This window comes from Necator americanus, chromosome II (assembly GCF_031761385.1).
Source record: "Necator americanus strain Aroian chromosome II, whole genome shotgun sequence".
In the NCBI taxonomy this organism is placed as follows: domain Eukaryota; kingdom Metazoa; phylum Nematoda; class Chromadorea; order Rhabditida; family Ancylostomatidae; genus Necator; species Necator americanus.
In genome coordinates, this window is record NC_087372.1 from 33,239,467 (window position 1) to 33,262,215 (window position 22,749).

The following is a 22,749-nucleotide window of genomic DNA, read 5'->3' on the forward strand; positions in this document are numbered from 1 at the left end:
CACCTCTTGTTAAGGGAAAAGTCGGGTTTTCCTAAAGCATACATATGTTAAAAAGAAATGAAGACTACATTATTTGTATTACTAGAATTGAGGAATTTTCCGTATGAAAAGAAGATTTTTAAGAAATTGAATTCAAGAACACATTTGAAAAGAAACTTTAGGAAAAACCGACTTTTCCCTTAACAAGAGGCGAACAAATCACAAAATCTATGTTGAAAATATGCTAAACTTAGATATTTTCGAATACTGTTGGCAAAACGTTCGCCTCATCACTTGGAAAATGCGTGTATGTCCAATTTCTGTTAATATTGAAATGAGCCTTTTTTGGAACAAAAATAAATAATTTTCTATAAAAAAAAACCTTTTAGTCAGAACGACGTGTTAGGAATTACGCTGCCACGAAGTATCGATCAATATTCAGCGATTCCTTCCCTAGAAATTTGATGTAAAAGCTGTTGGAAGTCAGCGTAGAAAAATCTCTACGATCCCGTAAAGGAAAAATCGTTGGCAATTAGAACGGCTCTGTTAAAACATAGCAAAATTGATGTATTTGGGAAAAAGGTTTTTTTTTTTTGAGAAAGGGATCTATCTAGGGATTTCTTGAGTCCCACAAACTTCATCAGAACATCAGGACTTTCCTTAAAAATTCACAAAAGTCCTTTGCAACTTTGAACTTTGAACTTGAACTTTGATCTTTGGACACTTGGACGTTGTGACCATCGATGTGACCCGTGATGTGATTGTTGATCCTTTTCGCCTAGGACACACATACACACACAAACATTTCTGTGAATTAGAAAGTATTGACATTAGACAGGAACTTCTGGAACATCCTAATACTTCTGCGCTTCCAGAGAAACCTCAAGGAACCTCAGCCTAATATAAGCAGTGGGGATCCCGCACGAAATCATCCATCTGGAAGTGAGGAATTGTTTTCAGGGGTTCAGACTTCTTTCATTCTTCTCAAATAATGAAATTTTATAATTATATATTTAAAAGAATAATTATATGTAATTGTATGTATTCTAAAATAAACATCTTTCAATCCACTTTCCACAGTAGAAAAATTGAACTTAGAGAGTAATTGTTGTCCTTGATGCTACTATTCTCCTATTTACTATACTACTATAATCCTACATTTTACTAGTTTAGTACCATATTCTATAAGATAATCGTCTTTGTTCCTATCCTATTTATTTAACGAGCTTCAAAATGACTCAACCTTGATGCAGATTAATTTGTATTAGGTTATCTCATGATTTTCTTTCCCTTTTTCTAATCATTTTAAAAAAATTAGCAACAAGGATATTTCGATCAATAATATAGTCAGCAGAATGGTCAATAGCATTCGTAAATCGATGTGATGCACTCTTGATTCTTTCGGCCTAGGATTTAAGTTGCTGTGAATTAAAAAATGTTGACGACCGTAGAAGGAAACTTCTAGGATAATTTAACATAAGCTCGGAATCTGTTCTTGGCGAGCAATCTATCGTCAAAAGAGCAAAGACAATCTACAATTTCTACGAAACTCGTGCAATCCGACCCGATCCCCTTTAGTTTGTAGTCGCAAGCTATTATTAATTTGTTCACACCAACTGCATCTATGCTGTGCTTGTTGTGTCCTGTCGCCGAGCCTCGAGCATAAATAATTCGGAAATTCGACGGGTGGTGCTCGCGCGGCTCGTCCCCACCACCCTCGTCACGCCATCGCCATCGCCGCCGCCGCCACCACCACCACCGCCACGGCCGCCCGATGCCCGCTCTCCGCCGACTTCGACAAGCGCGCACAGCGCGCCGACGACCGGCGACAAAATCTCAATATTTGCTCGAAGATCGCCCGAAACACGATACGATGTCGATGCACAAATAAAGTGGAAACGATAAAATGAAATTCGTTCCTCTTCCACTCGTGTTCTCATATTTCTAGTCTTCCTGTTTATGTTACACATATGTGTGCGGTTCGCGTAACCGATAAGTTCAAGTCAGAAATCATTTGGAACAAAAACCATCTGTTTCGGGGGAGAAAACGTTGTTTGAGTTCATATTACAACAAAGTTCATATTTCTAGCCGCGAAACAAAGTCTCCGAAAGTTCACGTTGTGTCAACGGCGAAAAAAATTTGAAACCTGCTTGGACGGATGGATATTTTCAAAATAAGCGGATGGTCTGGGGTCTGGAACGGAATAAATCAATTTTTCCGATTAATAAATTGATATATAAATGTGAAGATATTTTGATAGGATTCCACTGATATATAGATCTGCAATTTGATACCATTATTGATCCTTAGGACATATGTTGTACATTTTGGCGTAAATCCCTGCGAATTAGTTGAACACCATGGATCTCGTCTACTTGATCGATTACATGCTCATACAATCCACTGAAATCCATGGAGATCCATGGAGTAAAGAGATCGAAAAGATCCCTTTTTTTCCAATTCCTTTAATTTATACACAAAATTGTTCGGGAAAATTTCTATTGGACTCCCGTCGGGTGTCTACCAAAGTTTATTCCGTTGAAAAGAATAAATTAACACAGAATGTCAAAAATTACACATATGTGTGCATTCGAAGATGTTATGAAATGGATAACAAGGATTTTTTTGTTTGTCACCTCCAGCATCTCAGCTAGAAATAACCTTTATTGGAAGTATAATTAAATTAATTAGATTTCATCAGTAGATTTCATGATTTAGCTGATTTTTTCGTTTTGAACGTAGGACATGCAGGCACTCGATAAGCTTTCTTCAGAAAATGTACGGAAATGGTAATGTATGGAAAAACAATTGGGATTGGCGGATCAAGAACAACTGAATTATTTTTGCTACCTTATTTTTCTGATGAATCATTAGACTTCACATCCAACTATCGGTTTTTTTTTCTATATGAAACTTACAGCTGTTTTCTAGGATAGTTATTCGGAGAAAAAAAAAAGAAAGAAAGGAAATATAAAAGCATGTGAATTATAGTAATATACAAAAACCTACATATGTTTTCTAAGACAATTGTTCGTTTCTAGAACATTTTCTCGTTTCTGTAGAAGAAATATAAAAATATATAAATTTTAGTAATACGTAAAGACATGAGAATTATGTTAAGGAGAAATGTTTGAAAAACTTAGAAAAAATCAGAAAATATAAAAATATCTGGAATATAATATTATATAGAAATTTACATCTGTTTTCAAAGATAATTATTCTTCTCCGGAGAAAAAAAAAGAAAGGAAATATAAAAGTATGTGAAATATAGTAATATACAAAAACCTACATATGTTTTCTAAGACAATTGTTCGTTTCTAGAACATTTTCTAGTTTCTGTAGAAGAAATATAAAAATATACAAATTTTAGTAATAATAATAATATAATAAACTAATATTCGTTTCCGGAGAAAAAAAATACAAAAACATAAAAACAACAACAAAAAATATATAATGTAATAATACATAAAAATACGCAATTTAACATAAAATAAAAGTAAAATATAGCAATACATAAGCGAATCATATTAAGGGGAAATGTTCGAAAAATTTAAGGGAAAAAAGTGAATGGAACATGACAATTCGGCGATAGATCCCCCCTCACCGCTGCTCCCCTTTCCCCATCACTCTCTCTCCCTCAACCACCACCACCACCATTTCCCTAGTCTCAAAGATCCTGCAGCAGCGTTACATACATAAGTGTCGTGTATCGAATGTTGACATCGGGCCGAAATGTTTACATCGTTGTGCATCCTCTGTGGTATACGTGCATAGTTACGCACAAATCATAGCCTCTATATATGAACATTGCAATTATTACGCCATCAACATAGAATAGAATCGAATCGAATCGAATAGAATCGAATGGAATGGAAAGCATCACCTCTGCAATTATGTTGTTATGCAATTTCTAACCGGTAACACATTCATCCATTAATTGTATTGTTATTTCCTTACGTATCCGGAACAATTCACGGTGTAGATATGCTTTGCATACCACATATTTTTCGCAGTTACCCTCTCTTGGATTATTCCGAGGCACACCACCGTACCTCGACATTGTCGTTGTATTTATGTGTAATTTGGGATGGAACATGAAAAATATGTAAATATTGGGTTATCCCATAAGTAAAGCGCGTTTTTTTTCTTCTGTCCAACTGCAAATAATCTTGAATGCGGTGAAAATCTAACCGCATCTTCGTCGTCGTTGAAGAAAAACAATCCTATTAATGAAAAGCTAGTTTTTCGTTCTTTCACCAGTTGCACAGTCCCGTTCCAATGAGGGAAAAAAACAAGGAAACAAAAAAAAAAGAGAAGAAAATGGAGAATTCCTTACTGTGAATTTTAATTTGATGGAGCTCTCAGACTGTATTATTACCGTACTACGAGATGATTACAGGATACCTCATAGTTGAAAAAAGAAACGTTGTGTTAGATTTCTCGCAAAGTTGTTATTTCAGGATTGATACGATCGGTGGCTCAATGTTAGAGTAACGTGTCAGCACATTTGTAATTGTTTTTCCACATTTCAAAGTTGAAATAACTTTATTTTCAATTTTTCAAATTTTTTTTTGCAAATAATTTTCTTGCCCGACGCTTTTCTCTGAAAACTTCGAGGTTTCCATTTCAACCGAACATTTTTTTGAACTCTTATGAAGGAATTCTGAAGCGCAACAATCAAGCGCAAACGAATTCTGTTGTTCAATCGTGGATTTGTCGTTAAATTAATGCATGACCTTAATTCTCTTCATTTAGAATTACGCTCTCCAAAATCTCTCGTCGAAATCGTAAAATTCAAAGGGACGATTTTCAGGACGGCACTATAAACTGATTAATTTCAATCCGTGGTAAGGGCAAGAAAAGGATCGCTACCCTATCGAAGTCGTCCAAATCACATAATAATGGTGATTTTAATGGAAATAATGTTATGACCTATATCTATCGAACTCGATTGTAACGGCTAGGATTTATGAGGCATCGAACAAGGACCTCAACGATCTCTCATGCCTAGAACCATGAAAGCATTGGTGAACTCTCACTCAGTCAACATATTTCATGAACCCCGACTATAGCGGAGAAAGCGATTTGGTTATATTTAACATTCGTCACTCCTAGACCTCATAAAAATTCATATCTTCATGCCGTAGACTTATGAGAGTCATAAATCTGAGAAGCACTATACCCGTATTTCGAATATTACGCTCCGAGAAAAAAATGACATTCATCCGTCAGAGCTGCTCTCATTTTTTTTTCGATTTTGAATCAAATTGATGAAATTCTATAACGATGTCTATTTTAGATGCAGTGATGAAGTGTCAAAGATCTTATTTTACGATATTTGAATAAACATAGTTTGTTTGGCTTGGATACTAGATACAGCACACCGATAACGACAAGATAAAACGAAATGGTACCCATTTGTAAATATGAATCGTCAATTAAGCCAGGGATACTGCCACAAGGGTTTCAACATTTGCGCATTTCTATAGAATAACAGACTAGAACAGAGAAGAAAAACTACAATAGAAGACTGAATATTTGCAATAATATCACACTAGGGGAATACATATGCATTCAAATGGTGCCTTGATGACTCTGGGAAGGTGGATTGCAAAGCTCATTTTCGAACGTCAGCACTCACAACTTTGTCCGACGTGTGTGTGTGTCTGCTGCTTAGAGTTCAGGGAAAGCGGGAAGAGATCAAACGGCGCTCAGCGCCATACCCGCCTATACTATGATGTAGACGCGCACATAACTACTAATAAGAGAATAAGACGAAAAAAAGGTGCCTAGTGTGGAAGTTGATGGATTGTTGCGATCACTGATTCCTTGTAAACTTTCGATAGTCCTTGTTGCCAGAATGTCAGCACATCGCGATCCTGACACCATTCAATGATAATCACGTTCATATTTGCGATCTTGTGATTTAAACGGAAAACGGAACAACGGTACCGTACCTGCTCGGAGCAACCACGCACAACGTTGAACACGTTCGTGATGTTCAACGATGGTGTGATCTCCTTTTGACGAGACATTTGATAGATTAGCTTCGCCTTCGACACCCAATGTTCACGCGTCGAACGAATCGTTGCGTCAAGCACCGTATGGTGGACCTCACTGTCTAAATTCGAGAAATTTCTTAGCTTCTTTTTCTTATAACAATGTAATTTTTTGTTATAGCAAATAGCAACTAATCGATCAATAAACATCAAGACTTACCCAATAAAAGTTGCCTATATCGATCCAACAATCGTGGATGTCGTGGATTTGGAATCGGTCGTCGTCGCACTTGTATTCTACACGATTCTAGTGACCCGTTTGTCATAACCGGCGAACCATCAGCTTCAATTCGAAGCACAAGCACATTCGCATCCAGGGGAATGTCGACGTCCAGAGGAGCACCGAGAAGGTTGCACCTGCAAAATTCCAATAAGTTTTTTTTAAATCAAATCACTAGAACACCCAAATCAATAGAATAGTTTCTCCGAGTTTCTGGTTTTCAAATGCAACCGAACGCTTCAGAATAAAAATAAACGTTGTCGCTCTAGAGCAGTCAGCTTCACAAATTGTTTTTCATTAGTTTGAGTGCACAGACAGGTGCACCTAGGGATGAATAAACTCAATATATTAATATTTCACAATAATCTACATAATGACGAATATAGATTTACATCCGACCGCTATGTGCATAGCATAAAATCGAACAGAATAGTGGTTAATTGCATCATATAACTAGAAATGATATAACTAGAGAAAAAAACCCTATCTACAAAATTCTAGGATAGGAAGTTTCAGCGCAACTGCTGCATATTGAAATTAACACAACGTTTTTGTTCTGCAGACAAATCCAAGGTCGCTGAAAGCTGTTGCCGGATAAAGATTTTCCGAATTCTCTTTGATCTACACGATCACTTCAATTATGTCACACCTTAAGCCTAAACAAATCCTGAGAAACTCTCACTATTGTCCTAATTTTTTCAAATTAAGAAATTTTTGACCTTTCGATGCAGGAGCTGGAAAAGCATTCCTTAAATTACTATACATTTCTTAATGATTTTCACGTGCTTTTTATCTTAAATTTATTTTTTAAATTTGCTTATATTTATTACAACCAATAAACACTAAACATAAGTAGTAGATAAATCATAAAGTCATCATCAATAAATTATAATAAATAAAAACAATCAGAGGTTCTAATTCGGTCGGGTTGGTTCTACTTCTGTTGGCATCTCTTGTTTAGTTCCAACCTAAGAAAATCTCATTCTTACATAAAAGGTGCAAAAAAACGCCATCCTTTTGCTCCTTTTAAAACCCTCTTTTTACTATTATTTCCATTTTTCCTTTTTCCTTGTACTATTATTTTCAGAATGTCTGAAACCCCATTCTTACATCGAAGGTGCAAAAAAGTCATCGTTTTACTCCTTCGAAAACCCTTCTTTTACTATCATTTCCATTTTGAACGATTCACTTCTGCTGTACATGTTAACGAATACGAAAGGGAATTTTTAATGAACTACTCGTGATGTTTGGCTCAGCACAAAATTGCATATATGTAAATTAGAGTAAGTACATACATACTCAATACCTCAATTAGAGAAGTGCAAGTGTAGGTTTCATTAAATGCCACACAAATTACACTTACACTACACTACGAGGACTACACTTTTTATGCTCTTTAAGTGCTATTGAATCGTTGTCGTAAAAGCTCTGACATATGTTCGGAGGATTATGAAAGTGTCGATAACAGACAGACGGCCGGCCCGTCCGTTCCGGTTAATCATCCGGCGTCCGAATAGCTGCGATTATAGGAGAGCTTTCAAGACTACACAGCTTGTACAAATATTAACAGTGCTATCGAGATGAGATCGAGAAACATGTGATTCGTGGATCCAATGTCAGAGATAATTCGTTATTTCACCACAACCATAGCCGAAGTGTTGTTCACTTCACCTATCACATCCACCATGTGAACATTTACGCATAAACACGTAATATTATGCCACAAAAAGCTCCCTCAACGGCAAAACAAGCGAATCTATGCGCAAACCACGGTGCCTGTGGTCTTTAAGTTCAACGTGCAAGATTATACATCATTTGATGAATCATCGGCATGGAGAAAGAGGACGAACTAATTCCCCTGTTTTTGTGGAACTCCCATATAACTGGGATGCAGCATTTGTTATGAGCGACACAAAATTATAGATCTTTCGTGCTAAATTTTATTCTTCATGTATTTCCCCTATTATGCAATTTGTGATCTTTTTCGACTATACTGTATGTCATACTTTTTCATTCTTTTTTTCCTTTATTTTCTTTTGAGTATTGAAAGATCGGATTTCTGTTCACGAATTCAAGGTCGAATCAGTGCATCATACATTATGCAGTCCCATGAAGTTTAACTTTTCGAGAAGAATTTTCCTTGAGAACAAATTGTTCTTCCCAAGAAACCTGTCACTCCAAATCGACTGGTAATCATGGGAAATTCGTGCAATGTGAACGTCCCTTGACGAGAAAGAATCGCGTCCATTCTTCGCAAACCTTCGTCTTTGGCCTATCCCCCTTTTAGCAGACCAAGTGTCGACGGGGTGAAAGCGACGGCGTCGTCGCCGCGTGAGAACATAACAAAAGAGGGTATTCCACTGTCTCCTCCACTGCAACCACCAGATTTCAACCAATGAACCATGCAGGTGGTGAATGAAGTTAATTCTAGTTTCGTATTCAGACAGCTACAAAATATTCAGACGTCCAATTCGTTTCTACACTTGAAGCATTCGAAAATTTGAAGTCGCAAATAATTAGCTGATTGATCGACATTCGAATTGCCCCCATATTCTGCGATTTGTTCACATCTAGCACCACGACTGTTTCAAGGGCTTTTGAAATGCATCTAGATGCAGTTCTCCACGTATTCGCCAATATTATCGAAATTCCCAACCATAATCGTAGAGAAAACAATTCGGTCATCGTTCAGGGATACTCTCTGGGTTCTGTATTTATAGTTCTTCTGAGCTATATAATTTTGCACTTGTGAATGAGGGAAGACAGAGATGAACAAAAAAAAACTGCCAACAACTCTCCCTGCCTTGGAAATATTTAGTCTCACGCATGAAATGGCACGGATGCTCATATGTGGGACTCAACAACAACTTCTCCTAGTTCTAATCTTTTCCATTTGTATAGCTGATTACTGTAATACCCATTTAATTGTTCTGTGTGCTGAAAACTCATTACGACTGCCATTAGCACACTGATCGACTTGGACGTTACGCTCCCCCCCGCTGCAAAGCTAATAATTATCCAAACAGAGTCAGAGGCCTGCATCAGGTGTCGAGCCTTGTCGCATTGACCAGTCGATCACACACACACACACAGAGGTATTATTAGTTCGAACAGTCTGGTTTCAAAACAAATGAAAATTTAAGAAAAACACGAGCGAAAGTAGATCAAGCCAAACACTCAACCAAAAGCAAAAATTGCTACTTGACGACAGGTAAAAATGTTATCCAAAAACAAATTAGGCTATGCTTAGCTGCAAGTTTGCAGAACGCTACATCGGTGCACTCCGGTTCTTCTCAAACAAGAACCTGATTCGTGGAAAATCCACGAAGACCTCAACAGGCCCCTTACAAGCAATATTTCCCATGTAATAATGTAGTACGTTAAAATCACTCTTGATTTGTGAGTGGAGGTGTTATCAATTCTAATTGTGAAAGAAATTGGCAGTAAATTTTACGGGTAACACGTCCAGGAATTTTTGTTGCGACCTCCGCCATAATTTCCCTTTCTCCATAATGGAATCATATTTTTCAGTTGATTTGAGAGTTAATCACTTAACTTATTCACATCACTATTTATAATGAAACATTTTAAAATATTGAGTTCAGAAATCCCTAATACCTAACAATTCTGCGTTTTGGATGTCTTCGCTGTTCTCTTCTTGAAATGTTACGTTCATTTTCTATTTTTTGGTTTCCCTCTTTTAATTATTCATTATTTTGAATTACTGCCCAGACGCAAAAGAACAACAAAAAACCCCATGAATTATATTCTGCTCCAGTTAGCAATTTTCAACATAAGAAGATCGCCCGAAAATCGCCAAATACGGCTCATAACCCTAGGACAAAATCAATAATCGAGTCAAGTAATGCGCTTCGTGTAAACTTAAGTTGCGCTTCATTTACCCCATTCACTCTCAAAACAAAAAGAAAAAGAAAAAAAACAAGTATCACTTGATATAGGTGATATAAGATGCGATTTTTTACATGTGGTAGTTTCAAGTATTGATTTTATGAGGTGAAGCTGTACGATCAAGTGTTTTTTTTTGTTTTTATTGCTTAATTTCTTATTATTACTGCTTGAGTCATCTGTCTAACTGCATGCTCGATTTCCACAACTATTTCCTGGAGTTCTTTAAGTCTTTCGTAGAAATTGCCGAGAAATTAGCTGCCATGCAGAGAACTAACATGAAATCGTATTTCAAAATCGAATCCATGCAACTACGATCCCTCCACACTCAATCCCGTCCCTCTCTCTGACACAGCTACAATACTCATGTGTGTGTGTGCGCATGTGTCGGCGACAAATCGCTGTCATTTTACCGAATGGCGGCGTCGTCGCGCCGTTTGGGTATCGCGTGCAGATCGACACAATGTTATTACGCACATTTGCAGTCGACCGTAACATACGGCCGCAACCAGTTGCTCGGCCAACCAGATAACGCTTAGAAGAGAGGAGGTCCATCACGTCGAAGTGGGATGCGTAGGGGGAAAGATTCGAGAACCTCCGAAACTCATCGAAAAGCAGAAAGAGCTGAACGGAGAGGACTTACTTGGATTCGTATGTGTCGTTATAGGTTAGCACCTTTAAACAGCCTATCGGTAGTAGGTTGGACAGCGCCAGAATCAGCTGTTTCGCCAACGCTCGGTCCGCGCTTTCCACGACAAGCTGAAATTACAGCACTAATTTCATTTCCATCAAGCACAAATGAAATAGTTGTGAAATAAATATAAGAAAAATAGAAGTGGCTAAGAACAGGAATCTTTCTCTTCAATCCTGCATGAAGGACAAATTAGTGTTTTTTCAGAGCTCATCAATCTTAATTTGTTATTCATCTGAGCGAAGTGTTGTTAGAAAAGGAGAGAACTTTATTTAGAATCCAAAGAACTTGGTTAATAAAATGAAATGGTGACTACTATGCAATCAATATGCTGAACTTCTTGAGAGATCAAACAACATCTGTGGAGAATGGGAATCTGGCAGATGTTCGCTGTTGACATACATAGGGATCGGTGAAAATAGAGCCAAGAGGTCACGATCCATGTCGAGCATATGAGAAACGGTGGAGAATTATATCCCATTCATTATAATCCCTTTTCTATTCCCTAAGAGCTTATTCTGGGAAAAGAATCCGTGCGTTTTTTTTAATTCTCATGCGCATCCTTTAGTTCTCCGAAGCCTTTTCATAATAGCAACTCAGCTTCACAAGAAGCACTTAGCATCTTAATCAGCTTATTTTTCTAATCCTGCTTCGAAGCCTTGAACATCATTAAATCATCTCCCATTCTTGTAGTTGACATTTTTTGACGTCAAGAAGTCTGCAGATGAATACTAAGGTTTCCGCATTTGTAGGAAAATGTCACTACTTGCGGCTTATTACTATATAACTGGTAGCGATTGTCATGTACATGAATCACAGAGAAAAATAGACACATACAATTTTATTAGATAGTACTTCGCTTTGATCACTTCCAACTTTTCGAAGTCCTTTATTTTTTTCCACTATGTTCTTTATGTTCATCATAAAATTTCTTCTTTGTTGAAATTCCAAAATTTTAAATCCCTGAAGCAATCCCCTCGTGACACGGATGCTCACTTAAGAGTGCTTTTATGATAAGTTCAGGGCAATTAGTGAGAATATAGCGCTACATGTGGCGAGGCCCACTAATTAATCGTGCGTACATAACAAAAAAAAAAAGAAGATTAATTCCAGATTTCTTGCAATGGTTTCGTTGCCACTTACTCTGTCAAAGAGACCAGATAGAAGGTCCCATTATTCTATATTTTCGAAGGTTGAGGCAGAGGTGATCGAGACCTCAAACTCTTATAGTGTCTTCACTTATACGCTCATATGGCTCAACATATTCTTTGGTAACCGAAACTTACTTATATTCCTTTTTTTATATTCTTGCATATCTCCCCAGTTTTCTTGAATTTCTAAAATTTCCATCAGTATTTTTGGCCAAATAAGTTCACTACGGTGCTACGCATGTCTTAATGCAATTCTTGTATAAATGAAGGACGGCCCAATCGACCGCGCGTAATAAAAATATGGTGGAAAAGCGGAAACATAGAAGAATGGGAGGCGCGTAGGTCTGAAAAAAATGTACAAATGCTATAAATTCCGAAAAAAAAATTAGAAAACATATGTCTCATTTATGGAAATACAATTAATTGATCCGCACTACCGACGCATGTACAAATGATAAAAAGCCACTCCCTTGTATATTTTCTTTTTTTTTACTTTGATTTATATTTACTACCTCGTACTTACCAAGAAGGAGAATCATCACCAAAACAACAAACACTATTATGTAATCTTCGCAAACGAAAAACCATCATTGTTGGCCGTATGTTGTTATTTAATCACATGCCAACAACAGTGGAAGGAACTTGAGCTAATCTATCCTGCGCAATGCACTAAACAAGCACTTGGTTCTCCGAACTCATCTATTTTAGCGGAGGTGCTCATAAATCACGTTAATCATCGCAATGTCACTTATTCGCAACAAATTGCGTTGAAGGAACCAAGCGTGTATCTTCAGAGCAAAGACTGTGAATGTCAGCGAACATTTCTTATAAAAATAGTCCATAATCCATTTTCATTTGTTTTCTGGATGTGTAATCCAACAATCCCGTTCTTCAGCTATTTTTAGGACAAATCTCAAGAGTATTTCAAGGGATATTGCATCAACGAAAGCGTAATGTCTGCTGGTCGATCGAGTGCAAAAACAAAACTAATGTTTCGTAGATAGTCTGGCACGATATGGTGTCGGTCATCACTTGTAGTGACGCCGCTTGATGCCGCACGCTTGTGGCATGTATGGATAACGATACACAAGGGAGTATTCTATTCCGTTTTCTTCTGACACGTCCAAGAGGCAATCAAGCACTTCGCACGAATCCCACTCCCAAAACACACGATACTAACGCTTGGTCATTCTTCTTTTGCACACACCGCAAATCGTTTGTTATCGCAGAAGTGCAGCCTGCAGTCGTCGGCAAAAATAAAAGGATCTGCTTTTGGCGGATATAATTCACTTACTTGTGCTGACATCTCTGACAATCAATCAGGCTGTGTTTTAAAAAATGTGTCCAGAATTTAGCAAAACACATTCTGTAAAAATGTGCGGGTTATGACAGCGGTAGCAGAAGTTCGCCGCTTTAACGTTTCCCTTCGAACTACTACAATATTGTAAAATTTCAGCTACGCCAAGGTATACATTCCCATAAAATGTTTGTTTGTCAGAATGTCCGGATTCTACGAGTTGAAGTAAGAAGTTGTAGCCATTTTACTAAAATGGCCTCCGGTTTTATGCGTGCGAACAAAAACACAACGTTATAAAACAAATCAGGAAGCAGCGGACGCCATTTTAAACCCGGTCCACACAATGGTGAGCAGAAAAACACCTGCTGTTTCCCATGGAGGGGAACCAGAGTGAGAATCTGGACAGAAACACTTTAAATGTGAAATCCTGCCCTGTTTGCAGTGAACAAGCGTCTTTCCTTGGAATTTATCGAGAACTAACAATAACTAATGGGAATAAAAAATTAGGATATAAAGGAGGAAAAAAAGTAGAAAAAAAAAACTTTGTCGAAGAGATTACGACTAAGAAGAGTAACGAGTGTGACAGCCAAAACAATACGTCAATTTTTTTTTTGGTTAAGTCTCGAAAGTGCAAAGATATAAAAGGCAAGACGTAACGTATGCTATGAGTTTAGCTAATGCAAAGCTGAAAAACACAATTGAAAACAGGAATAAAACCTTAATCGCGGGACAGCGTTTCACTGCCAAACGTCTTCGGAACTTAAATCTCCCAATGACACACCTAATATAATGATACTATCTGTGGATTTTTTTTCCTAACCGATTTGTTTCATACGTTGAATCCAGTCAGTAATTGCCACTCGTTACCAGATCAATAATGATCGAAGAGTTCAATGATGAATTATAGAACATGGTGTGTTCAAACATAACACAGATCGTTTTCACCGGCAACCCCTGCCTCAGCACCTCTATCACTCTCTCTCTCCCTCCCTATTCTCCTCGCAAACAGTTCTGCTCGCGTTGACAACGCGCGCAGGCGATGCGAAGCTCAAATAGGCATGGGATTCTGCTCATTAATAGTCACACGAATAGCAATTAACCATTCACATTTGTCTGACAGCGAATAAACGGTGTCCAAAACAAGACGCAGAGAATCCTCAAACCTATCGAAGTAGCACAAAAGTAGAATGTGGAAGAAAAGTACAGTGGAATCGAGAAAATGTTGCCACAAACATACACAGTCGGAAAACCTCAATTAATAGCACGTTGTTGCGTTCGTGGGGGGGATCCTGCTGTGCTAACACAACGAAGTGCTAACACTGCTGCGTGATCGACAATCACGTATAAAAAAGTAATTATTATTCGACGTATGCACACCTTGCTTGCAATATGCCTTTCCCATCGTCGTAGCTGTGCAAATATAACGGTCATATAGATTCGGGGAAAGAGAGGAATACCTAGATAATGCACTCTAGCAAACAAAAACGGAAAACACAACTAAGAAGAATTTTGATCTAACGGCTAAGGTAGAAAAGAGATTGGAACTCGAATTTGCAGCTATTGAATGATAAATTTGCCTGTATCAAGCTCCTCTCTGATCGCACACAACAGAAAAATTCTTTTTCGACAAAAACTCGCACGCATCTTCTCCGATAATTGGAGCTCTTCGATAATTATCAGCGAACAGACCAACTTGTTTCCATAACCCAATACCCCATTCACAATAAAAACCTGACGAATGGATCCCATAATCTTGAAAATGTGCTAAACCTAAATTTTCCTCAGTTATAATTGTAAAAACTTGGAGTTCACCCGTGGAACACGGCCGTGATGTGCAAAAACAATTTCTCGAGCATTTAAAAAGGAAAATAGCAGCAAAAACACACGGATTGCTCGTAGGAGAAAACTTAAACAATGTTGAAAAAAAGAAGGGAAAAATGTACAAAAAAGACAATAGCATTTTCAACTCGTTTTCCTCCTGACTTTCGAACTTGAACAACAATTTTAGCTATTATTCTTAAAAATTTTACACTATTCTTATTCTGGCCACCAGTACACCACATTAGTAATGAGATGTGACTGTTTTGATGTTTAATTTCTTCTTTTTTCCTGCCAAAGAAAAAAGTGCTTGATGTTTGCAAAGGGATTGTTTGCAAGTGGCAGAAGAAACTCTTGAACAACTAGAACGTGTGGATAATGAAGTAAGGTAAGAGGAGTACAAACGTGAACATTCCTAAGCTTATATGATTTCAAAAAAAAAGAGAAAATCCTCCGGAAAACCTATTTCCTGATACTTTTAAGCCACAATGAAACGTGGCTATTGAGCCAATCCCCTATATTCAAGACCAAAGCTAGAAAAGATGACCTCCAGACTGCAATGTACAGCAAAAAAAAAAAAGACTGAAAATCTTCGGTCACTACAGAAGAAAGAACTTAATTAGTCTAAATTAAGAGTTTTGAAGACGATCGTCGTGAAGTTCGGTCTTGAGATCGTTTAAAAATTCCACAGGAGCACTAATTAGAAATGCAAAAAGCAGTCGTTAAACAACTAGAACAACACTTTACAACGGAGATAGACTGATACGATTATGATAAGAAAGTTCTTCTTGCACACTTTAATTGAGAGTGGCTCTCTAGTTTAATTTGAGTATATTTTTCGTTCAGAGAGAAATAAGTATTCGCTTAGAATTCTGACTACGATCTCCTCTAGTCGACATTTCTGGTTGCGTCCATCTGCAGTTTCAATGCCCCACCTTCTCTCTCATCTTCAGCCTTCCCTCCCTTTCCAAAAGCAATCATCCTGCTGCTGTTCCAACTAAAAACATGCTCAATACGAATACCGCAACCATTTTTTTCATAGGGTTGGATGAATTCTCACCAGTTTGTGGAGAATGGGACGGAATAGAGTGCACTGAATGAATTACCCGCGTGTGCTAGTACGTTTATGCAAAAACCAACATAAAAAGGAATGGCTATTCGGTATGGTATGACTAGTTAAGCGTGAGAAGACACTGTAACAAACACAACCATCACCATAAGAACGCGGGTATTCCCATATTTTATTTGGGTTTGTTGCAACAAAGTATCGAAGGAGCTAACCATATGGAAATGGATTCGTTAATGTTTATACTGCAACGATTGGCTTTTGAATTTGCAGCGAGAACAAAGAACCCAAGGGAAGATGATAGAGCTTTGCAAGCACAAAATTTTCAACAGAAAAAAAAAACTTTAGTTTGCAGCGATGGAACTATTACAAATAAAACAGTGACGAGGGATTTGTCTTGATTAATATACGTATAAAATATGTTACAAAAATATCAATAATCCATATAAAAAAATCTAGATTCAGTATTTGTCTAATCAAACAGAAGCACTTTGTTCTCCAAATAGTTCCTTCAATTTAATACCACATACTTATTTTTGCCATATTATCATTTGAGTTATTTTAAGAAGTCAGCAGGTGGGTGATCTCTCTAAAAGAACGAAAAACATAGAAAGTAGCCACCAAACTGAGATCAGACATGCAAATTTTGAAGCACTTGGAAGAGTTAACAGCAACACCCTCTTCATAACTTAGTACTACCGTAAAGTGTAAATCGATCAAAGTTTATTTGAAATGAATTTTCCAGATGAAATCAAGTGAAACTAATAGTTGGTTGATTCCAACCTTTTTCTTCCTTCCTCTCTCTTGCTTCTAGTTAACTCTTCCTTATTTATAATACTTGACATGGATGATTTTATCGTCGATTGTCTTCAAGGAGGCTCTTCAGACAGAAGCCGCCTATTGAATGGGTCCCCAGTTGCGTGTTTAATAGGATGGGCATAGACAAACGATGTAGCCAAACAGCTTGACACTTTGGCATTTCTTAAGCATGATCTGTATTAAAGATCTTACCGTACCTTACATTATGGTTTAACCTAAAATTCATTCGCCTACCCGTTACTTTTTATGACTCGTCCAAATTCATAGTAATGAATTATTTTAAGGTGACCACAGTCCCAAGTTCCAAACTGCTTTGTGAAAAAATCGTCTTTTTTAAATAAAAAATAAGTTAAGGGTCATTTATTCAAACAAATAACCCATAAAACGTGGGCACTCATATCCATTATAAAAAAATTCCGCAAATTCAAGAGGAACCAAACATAAAATCGCATGTACTTCTTCTTCGCATTCTTCCACTCCATTTCTTTTGAAATTTTCCCCTTCTTTTAGTACTTTTTAATTTATGCAGTTGCTTTTTCTGTTTTCATCTCATTTCTAAAGAACTACACATTGTTCAAGCGAGAATAATTCATTCTTGTCTTTTTCAGGGAAATAGTTGTATTTACAACCGCACAAGCAACAGTTGTTATGCATGGCTATGAATATCTGTAACGTTGTTGAAAATGCACGCACATTTTGTTTATCTCAGAAATGTTTGATAAAAATGCTCAAAGAACGGAAGAGTTCTGAGTGTTACATTACAATTTCTACAGAATATTATTCACATGCGAAACGTGCGTTTCTACACATACATTTTCAAAAAATTGTGCTTTGTAACCAGACAGATTCCATTTCATCTCTCCATCTCACACTCTACTCTCCTCAGACACCCCCCATAGTTCCGCGTTACAATGGTCCATTTAAAAAATGGTTAAGATAGATTGTTGCACGCTGCAATTGAAGAATGCAATAAAATATAGCTCCTTCGCTTCCCTATTCCGAATCACAACGAGAATTAAACTACAATAGCAAAGTAATACTTGGAAAAATTTCGTCCAAATCGCCAGATGGCAAGGGAATAAGTATTTACCTATCCTATGCTAACGAATAAAAGATAGAAAAATCCATCAATTTACGAAGGGAAGCATTTAACAGAAATTCTAGAGAAACCATTTCTACATGGACCCCTGATTTCTAGATGAATTTCTATATCACTTATTAATCATCCAATAGCAGTGGTTTTCCATAAGTCATCCACGATTGCTGGAATACTCAAGGGTTTTTGAATTAGGTCATTGGTCATTCTTCTAAAAAATGGTCCCAAGAAATATAGAACTTCAAAAAAAAAGCCAAGAGAACCCCCTAATGGTGATCACGATGCACACCTCCACTCCTCCCTCCTAGAACTCGTTCCTAGAGGTTGACAAAAACACATCCAGAAAATATGCCTCCCTTTTGAGAAATCGTTATTTGGCAATGGATAGTAGCAACGTTGTTCGGCAGCAATTACCACAACCAACACTCACACATACACACATACACACTACGACCACATATGCGTTGTGCATATTCGCGTATATGTGTAAAACTACGCGAGATCGATACATACGACGAGATGTGAGCAGCAGCACGACAACAATAAGTCCCTTCATTGCCCTTTATTCCACACCAAACTGCAACATCTAATCGACCATACACACACCCCTGCGTGCGTATCAGTTACCGTAATCTCCTTATAGATGATAATCAATTATCGGACGAGTGAGAATCACTGTAGCGTGAGAAACCTGCTCCAGCCTAAATGCACATCGCTACCGTATCTTAAGCGCTGCTATTATGGAACCAGGTGAACATGGTTGTTATGTCAATTGAATAGACAAGGGGATAATTCGCATCAATGTACATATCTGACCAAACTTCAGCTAAACAGGGTAACAAGGATTAGGATGACGAAAAGGGTGAAGCTCTATGCCCGTGCTTTAGTTGCCGCTCGACAGAGATATTCTCCGAGCGTTTTCGCCTGTGCATGCCCGACACGCAAAAAGTGTGCGGAGCCGAAGAAAAGCAGAAAAACAGACGTGGAGCTGCAGTGGAGACAGAACGCTGCAAAAAAAAACAGAGTGTCGATCAATCCAGCACCTTTACTATTTCGAAATATTTTTGACTAACTTGACTAAGCTTCGAAAACAACGTGAATGCTGCAATCTCTCATGATGTGCATGCTTGGATGCGTAGATATGGGCATTAATTGACACCTATCTCACGCCAATCAGCGCGTCATATCGCCGACCAGCATCCATCCAACCCCCCGTACTGTAACGCGCACGTTCATCTTCTCACTCATTGAGGACGACGTCTAACCACTTAGCGGTTACGAGCAAGTGCGTCCCCGTTCTCGTGACATTAAGGCCATATCCACAGTCGTAGGTGAGGATTGACATAGATAGAGGTCCATTGGTTAAACAGTGCTCGAACAATGGTTGTATACATAGGGCAGGTAACTGCTTCGTTTTCAACGAAGATTTACAGTTCGGCCACCTTTTTCTTTTTGCAAAGAGTTCAAGGTCGGCTACAAAGTGAAAAACCTCAGAGATGCAAAATATGGGAAAACGGTTATTCTGCATACTTTTAAAACAGATATATCCGAGAATTAAGATCACAAAAAGGAAACAAGCATATCACATCGGTATTCACTCATCAATTTCAGTTCCAAAACAAGTATATGTTAGTAGGAAAATCAATAGAAATAAACCTTATTGAAGGTATCTTGTGCAGAAATTTCCCACATCCAAAGAAAAGAAAACTGACGATTGCTAAATATTTACCTGGCCTCCAGTGATAATTTGTTTGATCACCAAATCGAGGTCGGCCTCATTCTCATTATGCAGCAACTTTGCCGCCAATTTTAGATTCGCCAGCTGCTGCAGCGTCACCTATAGCAACGTGTGTGTATGTATGTGTGGTTATTTAATCTCATCGTGCATCCATGCAAATGCTAGAATGCGAAAAATGTAGTGTGAAAAAAAGAACTTCATGAAAGAACCTCATGTTGATTCGGATGAGCCAGGTCCAATTCCATAATGTCGGCTGGATCCATCTCCATCATCACCTGCAATTGTTAATGTCACTTCTATCGATGCATTAATCCTTCAGCAAATGATGGATTGTTCCACTCAACAATGAGATCTTGGTAAGCCAGTAGAATGAAGACAAAAAAGAAGCACTACTTCACTTTCTCAAGGATTTCTATGGTGAAAAGCTAACTGCAGAATATGCTGCGTCAAATGAAGTTGATTGAAAGAACTGGAACCGTGTTAGGTTCCAGTGAGGACTTCTAACGGAGGGAAGATGAGAGTTTGCGGAGGTACTACATAATAAGCAGTGTATTATAGTGATTTCTTTGCGTCTGGAATATTTTTGAAAAATTCCACCATCAGATGACTTCTAATTAATGCAACTATCAACATCACTAGGAAGTGCTTCTTAGAAATACTGTTAGAATTTTGATGTTCTCAAAGGAGGGAAAAAATCTGGAGGAAATCCCCAACTCCCCACATACAGGATGCTTAGAAAGAAAAAAAATACTGAAGGACAATGTTTTCATACTACTTGTTCATCCCACGAAATTTGTCTTTTTTTTTCTTCGCATGTCACTATTTATGAAAATCATGATAGAAACTCTATCAGACGAGGCCGTCGCTTCCTTCCTTTCCTTAGAATCCCCCGCAGCATCCGGTATAGAAATCCGAGAAAGCAGTTCCTAATAACATATTATAATTCAATAGTTTGCAAAGTTGCCACTTTTTGTTAGCGTTGATGTGTGAGCCTCTGTGCGTCCGTAATTTCATGCTGCTGCTGCTTCTGCACCCATCCAGTCAGCCACTGCGAAAGATCTCCGATTGGATTATGAAGGATAACGAAGAGGAGCGACGGAGGATGCTGAGCGGAGCAGGAGAGGAAATATGCTGGCAGCGGACTAACGTGCTCCACTCCCACTAGCCATATTCTTGATAGCTCATCTCTGAACTCAGATGATATTCTTTGGACGATGATTGACGATTTTATGGTCTTGCCATTTAATTAACTAACAAATCAACTGAGACATTGAACAGCTCATCAGGAGTATGACAGACCACCTGCTAGGGCTCGTCGACGTCGTAACCAACGACGAAAAAGCAGTCGGTAATGAGCATATCAAAGCGGCAATAAAACGAATGGCCTACGACGCCAACGATGTCTGTGCACCAAGGAAAAACTCAATGAGTGATATCCAAGGCTATTAAAACCACAATACGTAGATTCGCAAAAAAAAAACTTGCAAGTACTGCGCTCTAAGACCATTGATCATGAATAAGTTAGCTTTCTGCCGAAATTATAAATTTCAGTCCAAATTTTAGTTGTCTGATTTACAAAAATAAAGTGCTAACATGAACATTTTCCTGGGTGAGCAGCACCCAATTATTCGCAATTCCTTGTTTCCGAAGCTCGGTCCCAATTTAGATCCAAAAACCTATAGAACCACGTTAGGGGAAATCTTGGCGCAATCGGAAAGGCTACGGTAGATTAGATAGGCAACAAAAAGTCATTAATTGCTTAGAATAAGCAAAAATCAGCTTAAGCCACTTCCTTAACTCAGCAGAAAAGAAGCGTCATCAAAGCAGTATCAGGAAAAAAAAGGCATAGCTGTTACGAAATCGTTCTTCAACTGCACTTACCAACATGTCCTGCGTTGGAACTCCTTCCAGAACCTGGTCACAGTACCGGAGGATCTCAGTGCGCAAAGTCCACATCATTTGCCTAAATGTATCAAGGAATAACCCACACCAATAGAACCACCAATAGAATAGAACCATTAATTCAAATGCACATAATGAAAAATGCATGGTTTGACTTTTTAAATTGCAGGATAGGAAAGCGAAGACCAAGAAAGAACAGCGTTCAAAGAACAACACAATGTACAAGTGGACATAATAAAAACGCAGAGGGGTAGATTGCACTCTGCGCAGCCTGCGTGCGAACGGCTTGGCCTCAATGGTGCAAACCTCGCCGGATGAAGGAGCGATGAATTCAAAAAGAAACCCATCCACCGTTGAATAGGCAAACAGTACCAGTTTTCAGGGAGCAAACAGTCAAATAGTGCAAATCCGCAGTAAATGCTGAGCTGATAACTTGCAACCGTACGTGAATTCGCAGGGTAAACGAGTGCAGTACACGAAAAATCTCGGTTCTTTCATGAAAATATCCGCATAATTTCATAAAGGAGGAAGATACAAAGCATGCAAAAGATGCTCAATTCTACGAGGAAAAGAATGTATCCAATTGGAAACAATCCTAACTGTCTGGAGTATTTGTTTTCGCCAGCTCCACACTACTTTTCTAGAACATTCTCAAGAAGATTTTTTTTTTGCTTGTAAAAATGTGTCTATCTATGAATTCATATCTATATACACTGAAATAGCCAAAATCAATCTCCAAAACAACAAAAGCATGAACAGGCTTTCAGCGACAACACTGACCGTATCATACCGTATCGCCCTAAATACCTGATTTTTCACCATATTCGTACGATCCTCGATAGCTATAATTCCGCTCCTAAATCAACAGCCGCTAGTTTCAAACCGCGCTAAACTCAGAAGTTTGCAAATAACATGAATATGAGGCAAAATAGCCTGAAGTCATCAGTCTATGAATTAATTCGTTTCAGAAAATACTACTCTGCTATCGGCTAAAAATCACGCATCA

General features: G+C 38.0%; 2 protein-coding genes across 2 annotated transcripts in view; both read right to left on the reverse strand.

The window, feature by feature from the left end:
- Nucleotides 1–1,601: 1,601 nt before the first annotated feature.
- RB195_020275 (uncharacterized protein) lies at nt 1,602–1,919 on the reverse strand (the record flags this gene model as incomplete). Its single annotated transcript, XM_064188508.1, has 1 exon — nt 1,602–1,919. The coding sequence occupies one exon, from the start codon at nt 1,917–1,919 to the stop codon at nt 1,602–1,604; it is 318 nt and encodes a 105-aa protein (XP_064044389.1).
- A 3,850-nt stretch (nt 1,920–5,769) lies between these two features.
- Nucleotides 5,770–22,749, reverse strand: part of RB195_020276 (uncharacterized protein) — a gene marked incomplete at both ends in the record, with an annotated part of 42,961 nt that continues 25,981 nt past the window's right edge. Inside the window, 7 exons of the mRNA XM_064188509.1 lie at nt 5,770–5,859; nt 5,938–6,101; nt 6,200–6,396; nt 10,809–10,924; nt 19,833–19,940; nt 20,051–20,116; nt 21,723–21,804. Coding sequence (XP_064044390.1) covers nt 5,770–5,859; nt 5,938–6,101; nt 6,200–6,396; nt 10,809–10,924; nt 19,833–19,940; nt 20,051–20,116; nt 21,723–21,804 — 823 coding nt within the window. The remainder of the gene's footprint in view (nt 5,860–5,937; nt 6,102–6,199; nt 6,397–10,808; nt 10,925–19,832; nt 19,941–20,050; nt 20,117–21,722; nt 21,805–22,749) is intronic.